This window comes from Salvelinus sp. IW2-2015, linkage group LG16 (assembly GCF_002910315.2).
Source record: "Salvelinus sp. IW2-2015 linkage group LG16, ASM291031v2, whole genome shotgun sequence".
Classification (NCBI taxonomy): Eukaryota; Metazoa; Chordata; class Actinopteri; order Salmoniformes; family Salmonidae; genus Salvelinus; species Salvelinus sp. IW2-2015.
In genome coordinates this window covers 11,789,945-11,815,699 of record NC_036856.1, presented here as the reverse complement: position 1 = coordinate 11,815,699, position 25,755 = coordinate 11,789,945, and the positions used below count along the sequence as shown (strand labels likewise).

At 40.4% G+C, this 25,755-nt stretch overlaps 1 protein-coding gene and 1 long non-coding RNA gene across 4 annotated transcripts; one reads left to right on the top strand and one right to left on the bottom strand.

Moving 5' to 3' along the window:
- Positions 1-1,949: 1,949 nt before the first annotated feature.
- On the bottom strand, positions 1,950-23,965 carry LOC111975839 (ran-binding protein 3). Of its 3 annotated transcripts, none has more exons than XM_024004473.2 (17): positions 23,873-23,965; positions 17,276-17,331; positions 17,077-17,113; positions 16,874-16,960; positions 16,708-16,782; positions 16,460-16,525; positions 16,161-16,256; positions 15,848-15,957; positions 15,547-15,648; positions 14,997-15,082; positions 14,794-14,869; positions 14,559-14,655; positions 14,265-14,389; positions 13,933-14,053; positions 13,664-13,806; positions 12,735-12,921; positions 1,950-4,004 (listed from the first exon to the last, which is right to left on the bottom strand). In XM_024004473.2, exons 1-17 carry the CDS (start codon positions 23,892-23,894, stop codon positions 3,964-3,966), a joined length of 1,527 nt encoding a protein of 508 aa, XP_023860241.1. In that variant the 5' UTR covers positions 23,895-23,965; the 3' UTR covers positions 1,950-3,963. The 3 variants fall into 3 exon arrangements, with proteins under 3 accessions (XP_023860241.1, XP_023860240.1, XP_023860243.1); XM_024004472.2 differs by lacking the exon at positions 23,873-23,965 and adding an exon at positions 19,895-19,991; XM_024004475.2 differs by lacking the exons at positions 15,547-15,648; positions 23,873-23,965 and adding an exon at positions 19,895-19,988.
- LOC111975840 (uncharacterized) lies at positions 4,482-10,152 on the top strand. Its single transcript, XR_002878871.2, has 3 exons — positions 4,482-4,758; positions 8,076-8,169; positions 8,361-10,152. It is a non-coding gene; the product is annotated as an uncharacterized lncRNA (long non-coding RNA).
- Positions 23,966-25,755: the final 1,790 nt, after the last annotated feature.

Here is a 25,755-nt window from a genome sequence, read left to right as displayed (position 1 = left end):
AACTTCAATTAATGATTAGTCAATTATGGTATAAGATACCAATGGGATCCTTCTATGGTTTACATTTTAAAATCCAATAAGTCAGGGTCTTGTTTTGTTCTAGTTTCGTGAGGAATCCCACCAAAGCTATCTGACCAGTCCAAATACAAAATCTTTAGAAAACTCAGTAAACCATGAAGACAAGTTTTGCTTTCTGTTAAAAGTTTTAATGTAATTCTGAAATACATTTGATATGACAACTTTACATACTTTTTTTTTTTTCATAACAAGTGATTATTATTTTTTGCCTCTTTTTGTAGCCATTTTATATTAAAGCTCAAAGCAAAAAATAACATGATGATTGTTGAARCTGGCAAGACAGTAGGCTCAACAATACATTTCAGGGAAAGGGACTGGGGCAGTGGTGGGCAACTCCATTCATGGAGATCTGTACAGGCTTTTGTTTCACCAGTGTTCAYGGCTTATTCTATTCCTTCTTCAATTTTATTGTAAATCATTATGTGCAAATAACCAAAAGTCTCTAATGCCTGCACTCACTGCAGCTCTCCAGGTCCGGAGTTGCCCATCCCTGGACTGAGGGTTCCCCACCCAGACCTTTTAGCATCCCTGTGGTTTGTTTGGACTGGTGGACAGACCTCTATGGTTTGGTGACGGACAGCAGTGTCGTAAACACGTCTATGCCACATGTTTCCTTGCCTTCCTTGAGTAAGTCCAGACCACTAAAATGACTCACTGCAATGCTGTGGTTCTCCAGCCCAATGTCACTCAGCAATGAGTCATGTCCTGGTCCCTCATCTCTTACATGTCTATAGGGCGGTGGAAGGGAGGGGAACATGTTGACAATTACCGTCTTTGTTATCCTCAAAACCTTCAAGGAGAAATCAAAGAAAAGTCCAAAAGGCTAAAATGTGTCAATAACATTTGACGGCACTATACTAAGGTTATTAGAATGATGCCTCCCTTCCAGTTAATGTATTAGAGATTCGTTAAAAACATACTGCAGAGAGTGGATGCTCTGACAGCCGTACAAGATATCAGAGAGGAGGAGGAGATTGAAAGTGGTCTTTCTGTGATACACATAACAGAGCTGAATGGTACAGTACTGCTGTGTGTTGCCTGAATGGAGAATTGCTATGACGATGCTATGACCTTTTTAGCCTATCTATTGCTATGATATGACTGCATCTTTGCCCTTGTTCCACACATACTGGGTGATCGATATCAAAATGACTGGTAACGACGTGGGCATTGTTGAAAAGAGACATGTAGCTATTCTAGTGTTCCTCAATGACAAGCACCTCTCCCGATGGGTATGGTCCATCTTTACATGTCTCTAGAGGATAGCTGGTTAAAAAGCCTATCCCACAAGTGGGAAACAATACAGCTTTTTCTGTTCATTTCATTAGCCTATTATGGACCCCTCCTGATCGCTTACGCATCTCTGGCGCACCTACTCTATGACCACATCTCCGTTGTATTGGACTAATCAAAATAAAGAGCAAAGCCACTACTGTGAACTATCAGCTAATGTATTGAAATGGATGACATGTTTAGAAGCCAATGCAGATGACATTATTATGAAAACATATTCCAGTCACAGACACAGTATGGGACAGGTGTTCTTGTACAATAGGGCTCGTCATGTCAACTAAAGTTTCAGAACATCTTGACCACTTGACTTCCATTCAAAGATGTACTGTTTTGATATAATTCTAAGGAATATCAACATTGACTTGTATAGTGATAGGAACGGCAACAAAAWAGCACCAGGTTATGGAACTACACCTAACTTAAAACAGAAAACAGGTAGACATTTTGAGGGACACTAGCAGACATGACAAACAATACAGCAACAAAAATATAACATGAACAAAAGTGTTTCTGTCTTACAGTCACTCCCCATCAAATAACCATCAACAACCCCAATGTAAACAACATTCAACACTTCATCATTGACCACCTTTTGCCATTTTATTAACGGACAGCCCAAGTTAATTTGCATTTACGAACATTTAAAAATTCATATTGATGGGAGAAATATAACAGAGAAGGAAAAGTGCTGAAGAACGTCGGCCCCTGGCTCTTTATACAGACCCAAGATGCCATACATTCATGTCTGAGCCCCATGTCCGGAGGAATAGTCCTATGTTTGTCGCTACATAAGCAGAATGTGAAGAATGGAGAGAACACAAACGTACAGAGCACACTACATGGTGAGGTTTCTACAGACAACGGTGAAGAAGAGTACAAAATAAGGAGGGGCATCCTTTTTATTTTTTTTACACTTAAAGGCTGCTCAATAATATACATTACGGGAATTATACATTTTAACCAAAAACATTTCCTACTTGCCTGTTTTTTTTGTTTTTTTTTCTCTCCAGTTTTCTTAGTGTGCTTTTTTTGTGTTAAAAATACATATTTTCACATGAAAGGCTTATAGTACATGAAAAAGGATCACACTATAATACAACAGTTTAGAGATATGACTAATTCCACTTATATGAAGAAAGGCTTAAAACAAGAGGAGCCACACTTCACTGAAGGAAATATAACTGCAGTCATCTATTCTCGTAGGGGATCCGTTTTAAATACACCAAACCAAAGCCACCGATTAACAGAGGAATAAAGAGGGCTCAGCACCAGACTATTGGTGAGAAACAATGTACTTGTAGTCTTCCATTCATGTGCYTGTAGAACCACCTGTTCCAATGCCTATAGCTCTTTGAATTAAAATGGCAGCATTAGTTGTTCTGAGAGTATATGTGCATTTTGTAGGGTTTTGAGGTCAAACCCATTTAGGATAGATGCAAATAACGACATTTTCGGAAAAACCAACTGCCAACACCCAAACCTAGAAGTTATTATATTGACCTTTCTCATGGTGTGAAAAAACATAGGTAAAATATGTTTGCAATGAACGAGGTTGTTATAAACAATGTCTGTGTAACTTATTTAAAGCAAACTAAATAAACAATTGTAAACAACTAATAGAATTGGTTTATTCAATATATATATTTGGGAAGATATCTTTTCAGATCCATCTAAAAATGTTTTATCTTTTTGAAACAAACAAATCTAACATCTATATTTATGGAAAACTTTGAGATCATGGGAAAAAACCTGCTGTAAAACTATCAAATCCAACTAGCTTATTTGCAAAATGGGTTCATTTTCGAATGAACTTCAAAATCAAAGTCGATATATCAACTACCAATAATAATAATCATCATAATAATGAACACAGGTCAACTCCATTATTAAATGGAATTCTTTATTAAATCATTCACGTCAAAGCAGGTGTTTGCACAAGGGCTTATATTTCAAATGATTTGTGGTCAAAAATAATTTCTAATGTAGACTACAGACTAAAAAACTAAGTGGCCAAAGGAGGTATCGACGGACTTAAAATACAAAATAAAACTTGAAGTGAGAGTTCAGACACTCTTCAATGACAGACAACTCAGTGAAATAAAAAATACTTTATAAACAATTATTTGCTAGGCAACTAGATCTTTACCTCTCTGAACAAAATACAAGCCCCACTGGATTTGAAGTGCCTGAGGTCTGTTTTCTTGCAAGGTGGATAAAGAGGTCCCACTTTTAACGGCAAGCTCTTTAGAATGTACTTACATCGGCGAGAGAAGAAAACTGCTTTCTCATTCCGTCTTGCAACGTCTCACTCATCAATATGATGAGCGACAATTCACAAACTCAAAAAAATATATATTTTTCAGTTCTATAGGTTAAAAAAACTAAAATAAAAAACAAACAGAAAGACCATCCATCCCGGATATACTGCGAATGCAGAGAGACTGAACTGCACAGAGTTAAGTTAGTAGCACCTGCATAGGATCCTTCCTGGAACTCCACTGTGACCTCTGACCATTGGGGAAATGCTGGACTGAGGTGTCCGTGGAGGTGCCTGTAGGGGTCCCGACTGCAGCGTGTGGAGGGGGGCAGGCGCTATGAGGACCCACTCCCGCTGGCCTGGACCTCTGGACCCTCTGGGGAGAGGAGAGACAGGCCTGGTGAGTGATTGCCATTGGACTGTTGTTTTAAATTACATTCTTGGACTTTTTGAATGGGCCAGATGTAGCTTGAAAAAATAAGACAAAATCCAAGACAATTGACAACATCCAATGAAAAAGTACAAAAGTCCCATTCAAAGATGCCCAGATAACTTCCTTGGACCCCCAGATAACTTATTTGGCACATCAGTGGGGGTGTCCAAGATCACTTACTTGGACTTTCAAATATGTTTGTTTGACAGTTAGGGGGCATGTCCAGGCGACCTTTTTGATCCCCGAGATTACTTTTATGGACCATCGATAGGGGTCTCACAGATCACTTCCTTGGAACAACAAATAACACTTTTGGACAATCATTTTGTCCAGATATCATCAATTCACTTTTTGAATAAATCACAGTAAGAGGTGTGGTGGAAATTGTTTTGTTTGGGCTTTTCTATAAACCAATTTCTGTGTTCATGCAAGTGACTGATTGAACGAATTTGGCAGTATGCCGAGAAACTTGTTTAGAGAAAGGGCTCTCTCAGTTTCAAGGTCTCAGCTTAGAGAGAAGAAGCCTCGCTTTCCAGTGGGGGTCTGCGAGGAAATCGGTGGCGCATTTTATGAAGCGCGAGGGAAATTCCCGTCTGACCTAAAGATGACGAGACCCACCCAGACCAGACCCTTACTGTGAGCTGCCCAGGAGGAGACACATCATCGGCCAACAATTGACGGATGGCAACTGATTTCAGTAAGTGAATAAAAAATGTATAAAAGTGAGAGAGAAAAATGAATGAAATCAAGGCGAGAAACCCATAAAAAGGTACCCATAATCTTGTAGAGAGAAGACTATTCACTAGTTTTATGAGAAGACTAGAGTGAGGGCTAACAATATCATGGAATGCCCCGCTGACAGCTGTCTGTAGGCATTTATAAGAAACGTCTACCGCCACTACGAAATAGCAAGGTATTATTGAATACAGGGTGTTATTTATATGTATAGCAAGTAGCGACAAGAGAACCATTGAAGATACATATGGTGCATAGCAAGTAACGACAAAAGAATCTTTGAAGATGTACATGGGGTGTGTTTGGGAATAGTAATAAGTGAATATGGATGTAAAAGTATGATTCTGAGATATGCCATATTAAGCTGACTGAAAATTGGCTGATTGAAATGTGGATAATACATGGACTTAAATTATTACTATTAAGACTGGAATAAGGATCATAAGATTGAAATGTGGATATCAAGCTGATTGAAATTTGCATAACAAGATTGAGATTGAAATATAGCTATAAATTATTGAGTGAATGAGAGCTGTCAGGGGACTAGCTCATGTGTGAAAGAGGTGAATGAATGCCCCAACCAGTTTTTTGATCTGTAACGTTATCTAGGATTCTGTCCACCACCGCTGTTGGATCTACAGGTAGAGGATAACATGTCTCATAAATCTCATAGGTAACATGTCGCAGTAGTGACGAGGATAACATAATAACATGTCTCATTAGATAACATGTCTCATTAGTAACGAAGATAACATGTTATCCTTGTTACTAATGAGACATGTCTGAGGATAACATGACCCATCCGTGGAGTTTGATGGTATAATGTTATTATGTGTGTGGAGATATGAAAGGAGAGTGTTATTCCCGAATAAGCTGTTAAATAGGACAATAGTGAATATTTAAACCCCTGTATGAATATAACACTAGTGTAGAGGAGGAACTTGTGATGTAACAAATGTATAATGGGTTATTAGAGATAAAGTAACATAATATTTGTTTAATGGGTTGCTAGAGATCTGATGAAGTAACAATAGAAAAAATAATKATATATAACTTGCACACCCACACCTAGACSTACATAAGTGGTGTAAAAAGTATTCTGCGAAATGTTCAGAGTGGTCCCTTTATGGATCATTTGAGTTATGATAAGGTTAAAGCATTGTACGGGACTTGACTTACCCCTAACAACAAAAAAAAAACTATAAATAGAACCAATTAAGTTGAACATGATTTTCTGTTAACTTCTTGTCAATATGGGGGCGCTGTTTCCACTTTGTAAAAAATCGTGCCCAAATTAAACTGCCTCGTACTCTATTCTAGATTGTACAATATGCATATTATTATTACTATTGGATAGAAAACACTCAAGTTTCTAAAACTGTTTGAATTATATCTGTGAGTAAAACAGAACTCATTTTGCAGCAAACTTCCAGACTGGAAGTGAAAAATCTGAAAACGATGCTCTGTTCCAGGGCCTGCCTATTCAATTGCCTTATATTTATGGATTTGCATGCACTGCATACGCCTTCCACTAGATGTCAACAGGCAGTGGAAGGTGGAATGGGGTGTCTAGCTTGATCTGAACAAGAGCTCTTGGAATGACGTGTCCAGAATTTCCTTTCTCTACCTAGGCGCGGGAAGTACCTCCATGTTGTCTTATGATAAGCGTTCGGTATACACGGCTAATATCTCCGGCTTTGTTTTTATTTGATACATATTAGAAAAACATCATAAAGTAGGTTTTTTCAACCGAGTTTCATCAGTTTATTCAAAGTTTAATGGGACTTTTGGAGTTTTAATAAATAAATAAACCAAACAACGATTTATTCTGGACAAAGGACTCCTTGTACAAGATTCTGATGGAAGCTCAGCAAAAGTAAGAACAATTTATGATGTTATTTCGTATTTCTGTGGAAAATGTTATTTCTATTATCTAGCGTTTTTGGCGGGCGCTGTCTCGCTATAACGTAAGCTGTTTGTTATCGTAAAGTTATTATTAAAAATCTAACACGGCGGTTGCATTAAGAACCAGTGTATCTTTCAGCTTACCTTGCTATCCAACATGTATTTTTTAGTAAAGTTTATGATGAGTTCTTTGGTCAGATTAGGTGAGTGTCCAAAATATCTCCTGACATTCTGGGGAATCGATGCTACATTTTCGCAATGTATAACCACGGGTTGCAGCTCTAAATATGCACATTTTCGAACAAAACATAAGTGTATTGTATAACCTGATGTTATAAGACTGTCATCTGATGAAGTTGTCCAAGGTTAGTGATTAATTTTATATCTTTTGCTGGTTTTTGCGATCGCTACCTTTTGCTGCTAATAAATGCATTTGTGTGTTTGGCTATTGTGGTAAGCTAATATAATGCTATATTGTGTTTTCGCTGTAAAACACTTAAAAAATCGGAAATATTGGCTGGATTCACAAGATGTTTATCTTTCATTTGCTGTACACCATGTATTTTTCATAAATGTTTTATGATGAGTATTTAGGTATTTCACGTTGCTCTCTGTAATTATTCTGGCTGCTTTGGTGATATTTTTGATGGTAGCTGCAACGTAAAACTATGATTTATACCTCAGATTTGCAKATTTTCGAACAAAACATAAATTTATTGTATAACATGTTATAAGACTGTCATCTGATGAAGTTGTTTCTTGGTTAGTGATTAATTATATCTCTATTTGGTCGGTTTTGTGATAGCTACCTATGCGGTAGAAAAATGTATTTTGCTATTGTCTTTTTTGTCTTTTGCTATTGTGGTTAGCTAATAGAAATACATAGTGTTTTCGCTGTAAAACATTTTAAAAATCGGAAATGATGGCTGGATGGCTGGATTCACAAGATGTTTATCTTTCATTTGCTGTATTGGACTTGTGATTTCATGAAAATTATATTATATGATATCCCTGTCGCGTTAGGCTAGGCTATGCTAGTCAGCTTTTTTGATGAGGATGCTCTTTTTTCTTTTCTTTTTTGTTTATTTTTGATTTAACAGGCAGTGTTGTTTATTTGGACGGATGAATCACGATGTGACTCATGTATCCAAAAGAGGAAATTACCAGTCCCCTAGGGCCCTTAAGTAAATATACAAATTGATGTATTGATGCCTTCACATTCGTGCCTGTAATATGAAAAAAAAAATGTTGGTAATGGTTGACAGTTACTCCAAATGGATTGAATTTTCCCCCACATCAAGGGATGTGTATTGCTGTTGTCGTTTTATTTTATTTCTTTTTTTTTGTCTTGCTTCAATAAAATAATCTCTCCAGATTGGGTCTGCTGGATGGTCGGGATTTCTCCCTAAGGATTAGCCCTCAACTCCCTGACCTGTAACTCTGCAGTGAGATCACCAAGATGATAGGGGTGAATAAACCAATTTGGATTTTAAAAAATGGTTTCAACTGTGTGTTGTTATTCTCTTTGACATTTGTTTTAGAAATCTGTATTAAGAATCAGCTAGTAGTAATAATTTGTCATACAGTTAATAATTTGMCTGGATTTCCTGATTCAGAAATAGCCTAAACTAAACTGTTGTTCTGGTCTGTCCTTTCGAGGTTATGGCGAAGGTGACCACAGATGGTGTCTAGACACATGGAAGGGATAATTTGACCAAGAACAGAGTGAACCTCACCCCCCCCTAACTGGCTGAAGTAATGGTGAAAATGGCATTCAATATGGTCCTTCACCACTACCTTGAGACCTGAGTCTGAGCCAGCAACCTGTAAACAGCATCCAGATGAAGCTATCAACTGCCTTTTCTCTCAGGAGTGCAACAAGAGTCCACATGGAGTGAGCATGGAGAGAGATCCCGTGCAAACTTGCTGGTGTACTGGTAGGAAAATGGACAAGACATAATGGACTGTAAAGGACTGTGGTGACAAACATTATCAAGGGCTGTCCACTTTGAACATGTCCTGTTAAAAGGACGAACTGAAACACTTTCTGAAAAAGAACATGAAGAAACACCAATCTGTCATTACCACAAGTGATGAGAAAAGTTAATGCTAGAAATATAAGATGAATATACTGTATGTCAATGTACATTCTGCCAGTATCAGCGTGTGCTAAGTTGAGGGTCTTAAATTAAAGCGATAGAACCAACGTGAAGCAATAAGTACTGTCATTCTAAATTTGGGTTGGATTCTTTATCAATAGTTATAATTATGATTTGGAAAGGCTTCTAGYGACAGAGCTATGCCCTTAAATTGTGAGGAGAGCCACTAGATTGTAGCTTGTGCTAACTTTGCCCCAATCTCATTCTTATCAAGGTTGATGTGAAACTGTTATAACATGTGTTCTCTCGCTTCCCTGTGAAAGTCAATATGCATGTGCCCTAGACCAAATTTGGGAGATCTCTAGAGACGTAGAGAAAATTGGCATTGCTAAAATAATTGTGTAATTGGGCTCTGCAAAACAGAGGCTATTGACTATCTTTTGTTAACATGCTGTAAGACGATCTGTGCCTCTCTGGCTGGTAAGATTTTAGCAGCTATCATGTTTTACGCTCCTCCAGAGGATGGTGAAACTAATGAACTGACAACTCTGGAAGAGCTCCCATTCCCCCTGTAGATGAGTAATGATTGAAGGTTGTTTTCGTTTAACAAGTTGAGGGTAAGGTCATCTAAACCCTTAACCTGTTTCCATTATGTAAACACTGAGCTAATGAGCCAGGACCAACCTTTGAAGGGTTTAGCAGAATTGTTAAACAGGGTTTTATATTTTGATTAAGTCGATGTCCCAGGGACAGTTAGAAAAACATGGGTCAATCCAACCCGATTGTGGTAAGAGATATGGAAATAATGATTAACATTGAGATATTTTTTCACCTCTGAATCTACAGCTCCCTTGTGTATGTGTGTATTTTTGATACTCACTTCAGTTGATTATAACCTTTTGATAGTAGATTTGAGCTTGATGGATTCTGTCAAAATGTAACATGTTTCATGTTAAACTGTAGTTAGTTTGTATCCTGTTTAGTGAATGATTACTGTGAATATTAATGGATTTTAGGCCATGAAACTGTGTGTATGCTAATTTAGAAATGTTGACCTAATCAGACAAGAGGAAATTGCCTAGGATCAGGCCCGGAACAGAAGATGGACGGGGTGTGATTCTGACATCTAGCTAAACAGAGAGAGCACCATGGACATTCCACAGGGGAGCCAGGGGGAAACTCATTGAGGTCATAAAATGTATTGCTGGGGAGGTGACACCTACAAGAGGGGGGAAGAGTATAAAATGTGTTGTGAACTTTCTAAATGCATGCACTCAGCTGACTGTATCTTTGGTATTAAACACTTGAAACTTCTCGAGCTTTGTCTCAATTCCTTATTGCAAAGAAGTTGCAAAAGCATTTTTCTTTTTAACAAGCTTTATTAGGATTTATTATAATGATGTAGTTAATAGAAGTATAACCTTTATTATGATTTATTATGATGTAATTTCATAGAACCTTTTGATAGAAGCTTAAATCTAATGCTTACATTAAAATGTAATGATTTTTATCACACAAGTGATAAGAGGATGGAAATTGAATGTTTGTGCTTTTCTATTTATCAATTTCTAAATCCCACTATACCCTCCGATGAACCATCAAACAGGCAAAGCGTCAATACAGGACTAAGATTGAATCCTACTACCCCGGCTCCGACTCTCGTCGGATGTAGCAGGGTTTGAAAACTATTACAGACTACAAAGGGAAGCACAGCCGCAAGCTGCCCAGTGACACGAGCCTACCAGACGAGCTCAATTACTTCTATGAGCGCTTCGAGGCAAGCAACACTGAAGCATGCGTGAGAGCACCAGCTGTTCCGGATGACTGCGTGATAATGCTCTCCATAGCCGATGTGAGTAAGACCTTTAAACAGGTCACCATTCACAAGGCTAAAGGGCCAGACGGATTACCAGGACATGCACTCCGAGCATGCGCTGACCAACTGGCAAGTGTCTTCACTGACATCTTCAACCTGTCCCTGACCGAGTCTGTAATACCAACATGTTTCAAGCAGATCACCATAGACCCTGTGCCCAAGAACACTAAGGTAACCTGCCTAAATGACTACCGACCTGTAGCACTCACGTCTGTAGCCATGAAGTGCTTTGAAAGGCTGGTCATGGGTCACATCAACACCATTATCCCAGAAACCCTAGACCCACTCCAATTTGCATACTGCCTCAAGAGATCCACAGATGATGCAATCTCTATTGCACTCCACACTGCCCTTTCCCACCTGGATAAAAGGCACTCCTATGTGAGAATGCTAGTTATTGACAACAGCTCAGCTTTCAACACCATAGTACCCTCAAAGCTCATCACTAAGCTAAGGACCCTGGGACTAAACATCTCCCTCTGCAACTCGATCCTGGAKTTCCTGACGGGCCGCCGCCAGCTGGTAAGAGTAGGTAACAACACATCTGCCAAGCTGATTCTCAATACGGGAGCCCCTCAGGGGTGGGTGCTCAGTCCCCTCCTATACTCCCTGCTCACCCATGACTGCATAGCCAAGCACGACTCCAACACCATCATTAAGTTTGCCAACGACACAGCCTATAGGGAGGTCAGAGACCTGGTAGTGTGGTGCAAGGATAACAACCTCTCCCACAARGTGATCAAGACAAAGGAGATGATCGTGGATTCCAGGAAAAGGAGGACTGAGCACTCCCCCATTCTCATCGATAGGGCTGTAGTGGAGCAGGTGGAGAGCTTCAAGTTCCTTAGTGTCCACATCACCAACAAACTATCATGGTCCAAACACACCAAGACAGCCGTGAAGAGGGCACGACAACGCCTATTCCCCCTCAAGAGCCTGAAAAGATTTGGCATGGGTCGTCAGATCCTCAAAAAGTTCTACAACTACACCATCCTGACTGGTTGCATCACCACCTGGTATGACAACTGCTCGATCTCTGACAGCAAGGCACTACAGAGGGTAGTGTGTGTGGCCCAGTACATCACTGGGGCCAAGCATCCTGCCATCCAGGACCTCTATACCAGGCGGTGTCAGAAAAAGGCCCTAAAAATTGCCAAAGACTCCATCCACACTAGTCATAGACTGCTCTCTGTGCTACCGCACGGCAAGTGGTACAGGAGCGCCAAGTCTTGGTCCAAAAGGGTTCTTAACAGCTTCTACTCCCAAGCCATAAGACTCCTGAACAGCTAATCAAAATGGCTACCCAGACTATTTGCATTGACCTCCCCCCTCACCCCCATTTTTACACTGCTGCTACGCTCTGTTTATTATCTATGCATAGTCACTTTACCTACATGTACATGTTACCTCAATTAACTCGACTAACCTGTGCCCCCGCACATAGACTCTGTACCAGTAGCCCCTGTATATAGCCTCGTTACAGTTATTTTATTGTTGCTCTTTAATTATTTGTTATTTTTCTATTTTCTTGTCTTTTTTTACTTCAGTTTATTTTAGTAAATACTTAACACTTATTTTTCTTAAAACTGCATTGTTGGTTAAGGGCTTGTAAGTAAGCATTTCACTGTAAGGTCTGTTGTATTTGGCGCATGTGACAAATAACATTTGATTTGATTTTGAACATTGTTTAGAGAAAGGGATATCTCAGTTTCAAGGTCTCAGCTTAGAGAGAAGAAGCCTCGTGATGTATTGGACAGTCAAATGCATGACCCAGTATTGGTCGTCACATGACTTAAGCAAACATTAATTATGAATGATGAATAAGCTAAATCATGCAAATATAAGTATGTAAGGGAACTAACGGGACTGCCCCGTTAGAGCTCCCTGACAGGCGTTCAAGTTTGTTGGAACCTCTCCAGCGCGCTGACAAACAATGATTCATTTAAGATTGACTTTCAGTGTCCCTGTGTAAGAATGTTCACGACAGGTCTTCAGATCCGTTTGGGGTGATTAGATCAGTTAGGGTAACAGTTAGACTAAAAGGGATCTATAGTTTACCTGTGATGTTGGCAGTGGGTGTGAGCGATTCGTCCTCATCACTATCCTCCTCGTTAGACTGGGGGTGAGGGATGTGGCTGTCTGGAATGGGGACCCGGGGCTCTGGCTCCTGGTCTGAGCGGCTCCGCAGTGCCAGGATACGGTGATGCAGCGCTGCGTACAGCTGACCCGTGTCCTTAGAGCTCGCCTGGAACAGACACATAACTAACACATCAGTACTATGCAGAATGTCCTGGCAGTGTTAGATATACTCAACTAATCTATTACCGTGTAATTACTAGGGATGGGCAAAATATTTTACTATTCAAATAATATGACATTTTGATTGATAACTGGGAATTCAGAAATTCAAAGATTTAAATGTTTTATTTTATCTTGGACCTTTCTGAATGACGCAAATGCACATGGCAGAAGTAAACAGCGGATATCTGCTTTTCTCCAAAAGTTTGGCTTGCAGCAACAGAGATAAGAAGTATGATTTTCACCACGATAGTACTTATTCTGTTACAAAAAGGTTCTGGTTAGTGTTTTGCATTGATCTATGTCAGATATTGTGGAAACTCTATTAGGCGAGCGCCTGTGATAGCTACTTGAAGTGGGGAAAATAGCATACCTATGTCAGGGCAGCCTGGAGGGATAAATGCGCAGCAGTAGCTCAAAGTACCATTCAAAATACAACATTCAAAAGTTTGTTTTATTAAATTAAGAATTTCAAATGTCATGGTATATCCTTGTAGATAAAAATGTCAAATGGATACATTTATTTAGACAAAGCTTTTTCATTGTTAAAATAGGTCAACAATTTTTTTCTCCTAAGATGAACACTCAAGTAATCGCACACTAACGTCCGTTCGCATATTGGGATATTCCAATAACCGTGCGCATCCTTAGTAATTACTATGTAATAAGTAATGTGGTCTTACTCGTACCGATATGAGGAAGACCTTGACCCCCTGGTCCTCAGTGTCCATGGCTGTGATGCGGACGCTCTTCTCGCTGGCTTTGTCCGTCTGCATTTGAGGCCACAGTTTGGTGTTGAGGATCAGACGCAAACTGCCCTGGGTCCTCATCACTACAGGGCCAAAACAGCACAAATTCAGGTCATACACAATGCATATAATAACCAATGTAATACATTCAAACAGGATTGCGTTTTGACATGATTGATTCAAGTGTTATGCCACTGCAATGACTGTACCTAGCCTGGACTGTAACGATCCCTCCTCCGTGGAGGCCATATCATTAAGCCTCAGTAGTCCTCTGCCTCTCTCCACCCAAGACTGGGATGCTTTGTCAAAAACAAACAACTTGCATTGGACCTGAGAAAAAAAGAAAAAAAACATTCCATTGTCAGATGAGTGATCATGGGCGATTTCAGCCTATTTCCAACCCTGTCTGAGGTGACATGTAAACACAAAACTACTGTGGGTAACCTTACATCAACAATTGCTAAATGTCCTGGTGAAGTAAATTGAACGTTACTATAAATACACTAAAATTGAAGAACTAACAACTAGAGCTTGTGCATACCTGTAGTACATTACTCTCCGACTCCTCTCCAGTTCTGACCTCTACCTTCTCTAACAAGCACTTCTTGGCTGTGGCTTTGGTGTAGGCTGCTGCCGACTCCTCCAAAGACTCTGTCACATTGGTATCTGCAAAGAGAACCACAAACCCATTTGAAAATTAACAGCAAACAAGGAGGACACTTTGGACACCTGAAAATAAGCCTGTGTCTCCTTTCTTGGATTGCCATTATTATATGGGCTTAGTAACATGAATTACATATTTTTTAATATGCAGTATGTTATTTTCTCTGCCCACCTTTGTCGGGGCTGCTGTCCAGTGAGGGTGGCTCACATGGCGGGGTGGCAGGGGGATCTCTGCTGCTCTCTGCTGACGGCTCACATTTCAGCGGACTCTGCAAAACAACAATGTAATACAACATGCTTTAACACAACTTTGTGGATCCTGTCTTTAGTTGGCAGGGGAACAAACGCTAGAAAAACTACAGAGATAACAGATGAGTAGATTAGCCTCACAAAACAACACGTCTCACCAGGACACGATCCGACATGTTCTGTCCAAACACAAACTTAGCACCGTCGTCGGTGTTGTTCTCAGCCTCCTGTAAGCTGGGTGGAAAACATACAGCGGAAAGGATGTTATTTTAATAAGATTACAAAATTGTGATAAAGTATTAGCCTAATAAAAGTGATAACTGATCATATCCATTGGAGCCAGAATCCAAGAGAGACTAACCCGGGAGTGCTTCTGTACTGTAGGAAATAATTGGTTTCCCCTGATTCTGCTGACAGACAGACTTTCTTTTCACTGCTTCCCTCAACCTAGACGAATGGGGGGAAAAAAGGTAATGATCAGACAAATAATAACAAAAAGAACATAAAACTCACGTAATAAAGCATGCAAGGCCACAAGAGGCTGCTATATTTAAACAATAAGGCCCGAGGAAGTGTGGTTTGCGACCAATATACCGCGGCTAAGGGCTGTTCTGCCTGAATACAGCCCTTATATTGGCCATATGCCACAAACCCCTGAGGTGTCTTATTGCTATTATAAACTGTTTACCAACGTAATTAGAGCAGTAAAAATACATGTTTTGTCATACCCATGGTATAAGGTCTGATATACCACGGCTGTCAGCCAAATCAGCATTCAGGGCCAGAACTACCCAGTTCATCATTTGATTTACCCACACCTCAATGGGGTGTTGTTAGGTATGAGGCAAAGCCCAGAGCATCTTTCAAATGTATTCCATATGACATGCACTTTAGTTAACTATTCAAGTCACCTTGGCTCTGTCTTTGACATTCTGACCAAATACAAATGTGGATTCCACAGGAGGATCTGTTCTCTCTCCATTCCTGCTCTCATCGCTCTCGCTTTTCTTCTCCTTGAAAGATGAGAGCAGCGAGACACATTCATGGAAATTCCATGCTGAATGTCCAAGAATAAAACCTTCCTTGTGTCCTGTTGTGTTCTTTGTTGTTTTTAGAAGCTTGATAACTATATAGGTTATTATAGGCCACTGTGGAGCCCTTCCAATCAGGAAACATGTAGCTAGCGTGGCACCCTTTGACCTCTCAGCTTACCTGTGACTTGGCCATATTGTCTGTGGAGCCATCACAGTTCTCTGTGTTGTTCTGGGTTACTGGCAGACCCTCGGACGATCTGTTCACTCCATTCGTACCACTGTTCAAACCTATGAGGACCACAAGAGGAGAGTCAGGGAAATTCCAGAAATGGCTAGATTTCTTTCCCCTTCAGATGTTTTGTCCAAGCACATTGAGAAGAAAGAAAGCTGGAGGAGAATGGCCATCGCAGAACAGAACGAAGTAGCAGAGCTGTTTGTCTGAGAGGATCTGAAGACTTTGAGGTTAAGCTTTCCTCACTCAGTGTACTTACCGGTCAGGGTTAGTGATTTGCTAGGCGGAGGGGCCTGCAGTACTGCGGGTCGTAGTACGCTGCGCTGCTGCTCCTTGGGCTTCTGGCTCGGGACACCTGCAACACATTATACTTGGCCTAAATATAAGGCTCTGGACAGACCAATGCCAGACAAACAAGGGTCATCTTTCCAACTTATTGTGATGTTTTGTACATTGCTTTTGTGACTGAGCCTGTGTGCTGAAACCACCGAAACACATTTCATATTTCACTCAATGGACAATAAAGCCACTCTGAAATTGACAGGAGAGAGCAGCCACCTGCACGAGGAGCCTGTCCATGGATCAGGGTGGGAGGCTTCAAGCGGAATCCAACCGTCTTCTCCTCTGTTGACATCAGAGAAAGATGGAGAAAGAGAGGGAATATGAGATGGAAGTTAGGCCAGAACTTTGATTAAGGAGAAAAAGCAAACCATTCTTGTCACGATTCTTCAAGGGTCGTTCTCCTTATCATGCAAATACCAAGTAAATTGAAAAGGAGATCTTAAGACAACTATTCATGAACTCACCAGGTTCTGAATCTGAATTATTTCCTGTCGGGGACTGACAGAAACTGGATGGCATGAACACATTGTTCTTAGAAACTGCAACAGACAATGAGAAATAACATGAGTACAGACCCTTTCTCTACACACTAACAAAATAATATTTTAATGAAACAAAACGTACAATTACCTGAATGTGCGGGTGGGAACTGTGTTAGTGATGATGTTCTTTCTCTCTTGGCCGGGGGACAGTAACTACTCTCATCTTTATCAGAGTCTGGAGGAGATAGAATCAGCAAAGATTAGCAAAGTAACTACAATACAGTAACATAAGATAGACATGTCAATTTTCCAAAGAACCATAACCTGCTAGGTTATCCTCCTCCTCCTTACCTTCTCCATCCTCAGCACTGGACCCTTCTGCTGATCTCTGTTATGGGTATGACAGAAAAAGAGAGAGATAGAGGAAGAAACAGACAGTCAGACACAGGAAACTGAGTGAATTATCCAGCCAGTGTGAAGTCAAGTCTAACACATAGTGTGCAGTCACACTGTTTCAATTTTCAGCAGAGGTGTGAAAAGAGTGTCTCACCTTCTGTGCTTTATCTTCCTGGAACACAAACACAGGTGGGGCTATGGCAGGCTTCTCTGCAAGAGAAATCAGATGTCACTGTTGAAGATACAATTTCGCACATCTTCGGGCAAAAGCTTAAAGGGAAAATCCACTCAAAATCTAAAATCTAGTCGAAGGTCCCCCGGTACAAGTTGAAAAAAATGAAAGGAAGTATACAGTGCCAGTCAAAAGTTTGGACACACCTACTCATTCAAGGGTTTTCATTATTTTTTACTATTTTCTACATTGTAGAATAATAGTGAAGACATAAAAACAATGAAATAACACATGGAATCATGTAGTAACCAAAAGTGATAAACAAATCAAAATATATTTTATATTTGAGATTCTTCAAAGTAGCCACCCTTTGCCTTGATGAAAGCTTTGCACACGCTTGGCATTCTCTCAACCAGCTTCACCTGGAATGCTTTCCCAACAGTCTTGAAGGAGTTCCCACATATGCTGAGCACTTGTTGGCTGCTTTTCCTTCACTTTCCGGTCCAACTCATACCAAACCATCTCAATTGGGGTGAGGTCGGGTGATTGTGGAGGCCAGGTAATCTGATGCAGCATTCCATCACTCTCCTTCTTGGTTAAATAGCCCTTAAACAGCCTGGAGGTGTGGTTGGTCCTTCTGTTGAAAAACAAATGATAGTCCCACTAAGCACAAACCAGATGGGATGGCGTATCGTTGCAGAATGCTGTGGTAGCCATGCTGGTCACCTACTCTGCGTCTCACAAAGACACAGCGGTTGGAACCAAGAATCTCAAATTTGGACTCACCAAACCAAAGGACAGATTTCCACCGGTCTAAAGTCCATTGCTTGTTTTTCTTGGCACAACCAAGTTTTTCTTCTTCTTATTGGCATCCTTTAGTAGTTTTTTCTTTGCAGCAATTCGACCATGAAGGCCTGATTCATGCAGTGTCGTCTAAACAGTTGATGTTGAGTTGTGTCTGTTACTTGCTCTCTGTGAAGTATTTATTTGGGCTGCAATCTGAGGCTGGGTACTCTAATGAACGTATCCTCTGCAGCAGAGGTAACTCTGTGTCTTCCGTTCCTGTTGCGGTCCTCATGAGAGCCAGTTTCATCATAACGCTTGATGGTTTTTGACATTTTCCAAATGGACTGACCTTCATGTCTTAAAGTAATGATGGACTGTTGTTTCTCTTCACTTATTTGTGTTGTTCTTGCCATAATATGGACTTGGTCTTTTACCAAATTAGGGCTATCCTCTGTATACCACCCTACCTTGTCACAATAAAACTGGATTGGCTCAAACGCATTAAGGAAAGACATTACACAAATTAACAAGGCACACCTGTTAATTGAAATTCATTCCAGGTGACTACCTCATGAAGCTGGTTAAGAGAATGCCAAGAGTGTGCAAAGCTGTCATCAAGGCAAAGTTTGGCTACCTTTTAGAATCTTAAATATATTACGATTTGTTTAACACTTTTATGGTTACTACATGATTCCATATGTATATTTTTGACTGTTTAGTGCCAAAAATACATATAAAAAACATTATAATAAAAAAATGGGGTTTCCTGTTTATCATCTCTCGCAAACATCTGTTCCATTTAGTGAATCTGTTATTCAATGGTTTTGTATGGGCTAATAGCAGTAAGACCAAATTACATTTTTCATCAAATATGTTTTTCTTTTGATACTTCAAGAGGTCTTAAAATTCTATATCAAATAGCTAAATGATCCGTGGTATGACCTTCTTAAAACAATTCCATATAGCTTCATAGAACCCCTACCCCAGGCATAAACAAGGCGTACACTGTAACGGATTAACCTTTATGATGGCGTCTCTTGACATTGTCCATAAAACCCCTCTAATTCTATTCAGGAGCCTTCTCTGTACTTCTAAATTACAAATATTACCAATTAGGCTTGGGCGGTATACCGGGGTATTTAGAAAAAGACACAGAATGGTTTTTCAATACCATCAAAATTATTTCCTTGGAAGATTTTTTAATCCATTTGAATATTTGTAGCTACTTTGTAAAATACTTCGCATTCAATGTTTGTAATACGTTAGGAGATAAAGAACATTGCGTTCTTCATTTCACCTGTCACATTATTAAAAGGCTTACGGTAGTCCCCAGTCATGTGTCATGTGGTGTTTGTTTACAAGCACACAATGACGAAAGACTGGAGCCTTGTAAGTCACTCACTAGTGATCTACAATATACAAACACAAAAGTATGTGGACAGTGGACACCCTTCAAATTAGTGGATTTGGCAARACCCGTTGTTGACAAGTGTATAAAAATCGAGTACACATCCATGCAATATCCATAAACAATCGCCTTAATGAAGAGCTCAGTGACTTTCAACATGGCACCGTCATAGGATGCCAACAATTTCTGCCCTGCTATAACTTCCCCGGTCAACTTTAAGTGCTGTTATCGCGAAGTGAAAACATCTAGGAGCAACAACAGCTCAGCCGCAAAGTGGTAGGCCACACAACTCTCCCTACTCAGTTCCAAACTGCCCCTGAAAGCAACGTCAGCAAAATAACTGTTTATCGGGAGCTTCATGAAATGGGTTTCCATTGCCGAGCAGCCGCACACAAGTTTAAGATTACCTTGCTCAATGCCGAGCTTAGGCTGGAATGGTGTAAAGCTCGCCGCCATTGGACTCTGGAGCAGTGGAAACACGTTCTCTGGAGTGATGAATCACGCGTCATCATCTGGCATTCCGACGGACGAATCTGGGATTGACAGATGCCATGAGAACGCTACCTGACCCAATGCATAGTGCCAACTGTAAAGTTTGGTGGAGGAGGAATAATGGAACGGGGCTGTTTCTCATGGTTCATGGATCGGGCTATTTCTAGTGAAGGGAAATCCTAACACTACAGCATACAACATTCTAAACGAATCTGTGCTTCCAACTTTGTGGCAACAAAGCATGACAATGCCCCCGTTTACGAAGCGAGTTCCATACAGAAATGGTTTGTTGAGATCGGTGTGGAGAACTTGACTGGCCTGCACAAAGCCCTGACCTCAACTCCATCGAACACCTTTGGGATGAATTAGAACGCTGATTGCGAGCCAGGCCTAAACACCCAGCATCAGTGCCCGATTTCACTAATGCTCGTGGCTGAATGGAAGCAAGTCCCCGCAGCAATGTTCCAACATTTGGTGGAAAGCCTTCCCAGAAGAGTGGAGGCTGTTACAGAAGGAAAGAGGTGACCAACTCCATATTAATGCCCATGATTTTGGAATGAGATGTTCGACGAGCAGGTGTCCACATACTTTTGGTCATGTAGTGTAATTACAGTATGCAATTCACAACTAAATGTTTGCCAGTTAGATATCTTATAACTATTGAGTTAACTGTCTAAAATGTGCTGAATGCTCTGCAGTTGTGCATTTGGTTCGCTAATACTTGTATAGTTTAGGTCAGAAACTGTTCGCAATGCGCTCTTTAGCATTTAGACAGGATTCTCTATGGGATTTTACATGTACTTGTTAGCATTGCTAACCTTCAGATTACAGAGTATCAGTGGGGTTTGAAAACAGTGCCGGTATTACCGAATATCCCAGTATGGCACAACGTCGGTATGAAGGTATGACAATATGGATACCACCCAAGCCTAAATTAAATTCTACAGAGCTGACAAAGACCCGCAGGTTAGGCCAAGGCGAAAAAGTAACAGGTTTTGTTGAAATGTGCACTTGCTTCACCTCCCCCAGAACACCACTAACCTCAGGGCTCAGGCATCCCAGTCAGTGTAAATAGACTCCCCTGTCACTGTCAGTACCCACTCAGCTTTGATAGTACCCCAGCCAGGACCAAGTAAATCTTCTCCCCAGGCTATAACTAGAACTCTCTAGTCATGAGACTTCCCTGAATAAGAGGCTCTAGCCACTAACCCCAGTCCAGCTGGAATAGCCTGCTACCTGCCACAGCTGAGGGAGACGTGCCAGTTGTGATCGGGTAGGATGAGTGGAGGACTGCCAGCCCCAGCAGATGGATTTGAAGGATGATATCAACCCTAGAATGACTCCCTGCTGCTAAAATTTGCCCTTGACTATTTTTAGGGTAAGCCACGTGGAGGGGATCGGATTGCGAGGATGTTTGTATGACTTTATATAATTTGACCGCCTACGGGTGCTTCGCATTTTTAGGGATCCGGGTCAACATGATGAAACTACACTGGGGTTGACCCAATAAATCAGGCAATAAATATATAGAAACAAAACTAAAGGAGCTATGGTGAAGGTGATATGGCCATGAGAGGAGAAAAATTCAGAACGAAAGGGCGGCAAAGACATGACCTGTTTTAGAAGGCTGGGCAGGCAAATGTGCTAGCTACTGACACTGAACAGTAAAAGCAGATATAAAAAATAGCTTTTCAATATATAGACCTAGTAGCTTGAAGGTTTATGTGGTCAGTCATCCCCAGCTGAGGCACAAGGCTTTGTGATGACTTAGCATTGCTCATGTGCCCTCGAGGTGTGAAAGACATGCATAAATGCTTGCCAGAGATGGTGGATTCACACTGAAAATTATTTGACTTCTGAATTAATACAGTGTTTTACTGATGCCTCCAACCACACCACTGCTATTCTCTGTGATACGGCAATGAAACATTACCCCTTTTTATAAAAACCTAAAGGAAAATAAATGGATTTGCCTTGTCACAAAATAAGCTCTATGGCACTTATACTATCAAATTAAGGAAGTGGATCAAAGACTGCACTTCCATGATTTAATCTAAATTTGAAACAATGCCGAGTTACACTCGATATAGCCTACACACTAGTCTATACTTGTTTGAAATGTAGTCTATAGCCTTTCTGACTAGGCTAGTTCTTTCAGTCTCTTAACATTGACAGAGGAATGTCTGTTAAGTTAAAGTAAAGGCTACAATGCAACTCAATCTACTTCATGTAGCCTATAGCCTTAGTTCTTTATCATGAGAGAGTAGCTGGCCTAAAAATAAGTGAGGTGACGCTTGCTTATTAATTACATCACCAGAACTCAGGTGGTGGACTAAATAAAAGTCCACAATTTTGCAACCAAACTACTTTCAATGAGGCAAAAAGGATTTGGAAGGGGAAAAAATTACAAAGATCCACCTCGTACCAAAACAGTGTCTCATTAAAGGTAGATTGAGTGCAAACTGGTTGTTTCTGGGTCCCTTACCTACTCAGCATAGATCCCCTCATCCATCTCCCCTAACCTTTGTCCTCAACAATGCTGGAAATTAATGATGTGTGATAGGCAGGAACGTCTCCTATGACCTCACGCATCGTAAGTAACAGCGGACGAAATGAGAAAGGAATCCAGGACACAGAAGAAAAGCTAGAGGGGTTTTACGTTGAAATGGAATTGGGGTTCTAGTGTCTTTCAATGGAGCAGCTGTCAAACAGACAAACTCCAAGACCCCTCTACAGTGACATTCTGGAGGGGGAAAAAACACACACAAAAGAGTGTCTACAGGCATTAATCTCATATTCACATAACGTCTAAGCATCTTACTTTTGGGATAGCTGCACGACTTCAAATTTTCATTAAATCTCACACATTTGAATGAACAATTGAATGAATCAGCATACACTGAAGACAAGTTATCACAGCAAGTCATTGTTATTTTTGGTGGTGAAATCAGAAAAAGAAGTCCAGAGTAAAGAGCCAGTTGAAGGTTTGAACTTTCGGCAGCTGTGCCTTAGCTCTATGTACAGCTCAGTAGATGGCACATTTCCGTGATAACTACTGTTCAATACTGGCAATGCTCAATAAGATATCTTTCTGTATTGGCATCATTCTACGTATATAAAATTGGATTGATTTGAAACTGTATAAAAGTAATTCATTCAAATGCATCTAGCTAAGTACTTTGCAAATCCTGTTACGCAACTAGGCTATCTAGGTTTCTGGTACAGTATAGCTATGCATTGAACTCGCAACATTGTAGGCTGTACCTCAATGGGATAGACACCTGTAACATGGAGCAATGACAAGAACCAATTGACTGAAAACAGCACGGCCATGCAAAAAAAAAAAACTAGCCAAGCTGGGTGGGACATGTGAACTGTTTTTTAACGATAACTACCTAATTTAGGCGTTTTGACCATAGACGGCATACTGTAGATAGCTACATGGTGATAGTGGGAGGTTTAAAAAGGCTATTCGATAAGAGCAAAATTCCACCCGGTGTTTTTCCCATGTGACCCAGACGGAGCCCTAAATATCTATTGTTTGTGCTTCCATGTGCATGARTTCTAAAATTGGAACACACATAGATTTACAAAATGCAGTTAAATCGGAAGGTATAGTTCGCTCGCTACAGATGTGATATTTTCACGACTGACAACTGCCCCTCCCCCGGTTGTGTTACACGGTCCGGCCTGCCGCCCCCACGTAAAATATAGCAAAGGCCGGGACTCTTAACGTATGCTGTTTAGTCAAACCGCTGCCACCACATCGAGCTGCAGGCAAAACGGAGCATTCCCTGCACATCTGCTGACAGTCCCGTCGCTGTCTGAACTACATGCACTCACTGTGGTGATTCATTAGATTTGTTTATCTTTCCCAACGAGCAGTTCCTTACCTTCGTTTGCCAGGTCCGCCATTTTACTTCCTCACTGACACCCACAATACTCCGCGGTAGACATGCGTGTATGGCTGGGCTAACAAAATGTTACCACCACTAGAGGGAGTCATGTCACAATGTAAGCATAATGAAACATCACATTTTAATTAAGTTGAAAATATTTTATTAGTTTTACAATAAAGCATCATGTTTTCTGTCTATTTCAAAATAGCAATTATCTTTCAAATATATATATAAAAAAAAAGTATTGTATTGCAAAAAGTGAGCCATTGCTTTGACAGTTTTTCAAGTTCAAGGCCTATACTAGTCAGTAAAAACCAAAAACTACAGTTCCTCCCTTAGTGGTATCAAACCATAATTTACTCACAATTTATGGAACACAATGAAATCCCTATTATCCTACAATCATTTGAAAGTTATTTTTAAGCAAAGGCCCTGGAGGCATACTTGCAAACAGAAAAAGTTTAAAAACGGGCGAATTAAAATCGTTGATGTAGTTGCACGTGATCAAACGCTACACGTTAGCTGTTCCCATTACATAACCTGACACATTTAGCCCTATGCTAACCTGAGCAGGTGGCAGTGATTATTTCCTGTAACAAATTCTGTATCAGCCTATCAACGTTACCAACCAATGGCATTTCTTAAAATAGGTCAAAATGGCCACCAAATGATATTTTAATAATCGCACAGCACTAACATCTATGTAATATAGTTTATAGAAGTGATGATTATTTATGTAGCAGTGCCAGTAGCCCGTGTCTGTCTGCAAGAGGGACTCCAACAAGAAGCTCCTCATTAAATGTATGCGTAATCTTAATTCACAAGGTTTTGGCTACACTTCTCCTCAACACACTAAAAAGTAATTCTGCATTTCAAAAGGGGGGAAATAAACTCATGAGATTCAAACCCTTGCCACAATCTGCAACAATTACGTGGAGTTGGCACTCTACACAGAGAGCTATTTGACCAGTCAGTCAAACACACGTGATCTAGTTGCTTTGATTATCAGAACGTGTCGTTGGACTTTTGTTAAGGACACTTTCATGAAAAAGTGTTGGATCAGGTCCAACTACGTCAACGATTTTAATTGACCGATACAGCATTTGAACCAGATATGATCACGGGCCAGCTGTGCAAGTTAGCACAAGGTTGCGTTTCAAACTCATAAAATAAATACCCTCCACCACTTGTGCCCGTAAAAAAAATGTTGTACATTTTTTTAACCTTTATTTAACTTGGGGGAATCCCCGAAGCCATCTTTGCCGTCGGTCCAAATGATTAGCCAAGCAAGGGAAGTTGGCAACGTAAGCCCTTCTGCCCTCGCTTTTGATCGACTTTGCGAGTGTACAATTATGTTCAATCCAGGGCTTAAACACCATACTCAATTCGCGATGATTGTACATTCACTAAGAAAAGTCAGCCAAAACTTAAAACCAACATTATATGGAGAAGTCTACATACAAGTGTAATTAGAAATAAATGTAAATAAGTTAGAAATTGTGCTACTAATGTACATGACGGCTCAAACACATCATAAAAGTCATTATGTTTTTGTTTGGTTGGCTTCTGGAAACGTTTGCTTGCGCATATAACTTTCTTGACATCACACTTATACATTGTAATTTTCGATTTACCGGATATAGTAGGATGGCTAACATTCACTGTCTGCGGAGGCGTTGTCTTCTAGTCAAGATATTAAATGCAATCATTATTGACTGTAGAGCATAATGCACACGCAACAGTTCCATGATGACTAAAAACACAACCGTGGGATGAACGAGTGACACACTTCCAGGCAAGAGCAGTCCATTAAAAATTTATTAATTCTTCCCTTGCCCTGCAAGTGTCAACTCATCAGACCTAATAAAACGTCATCA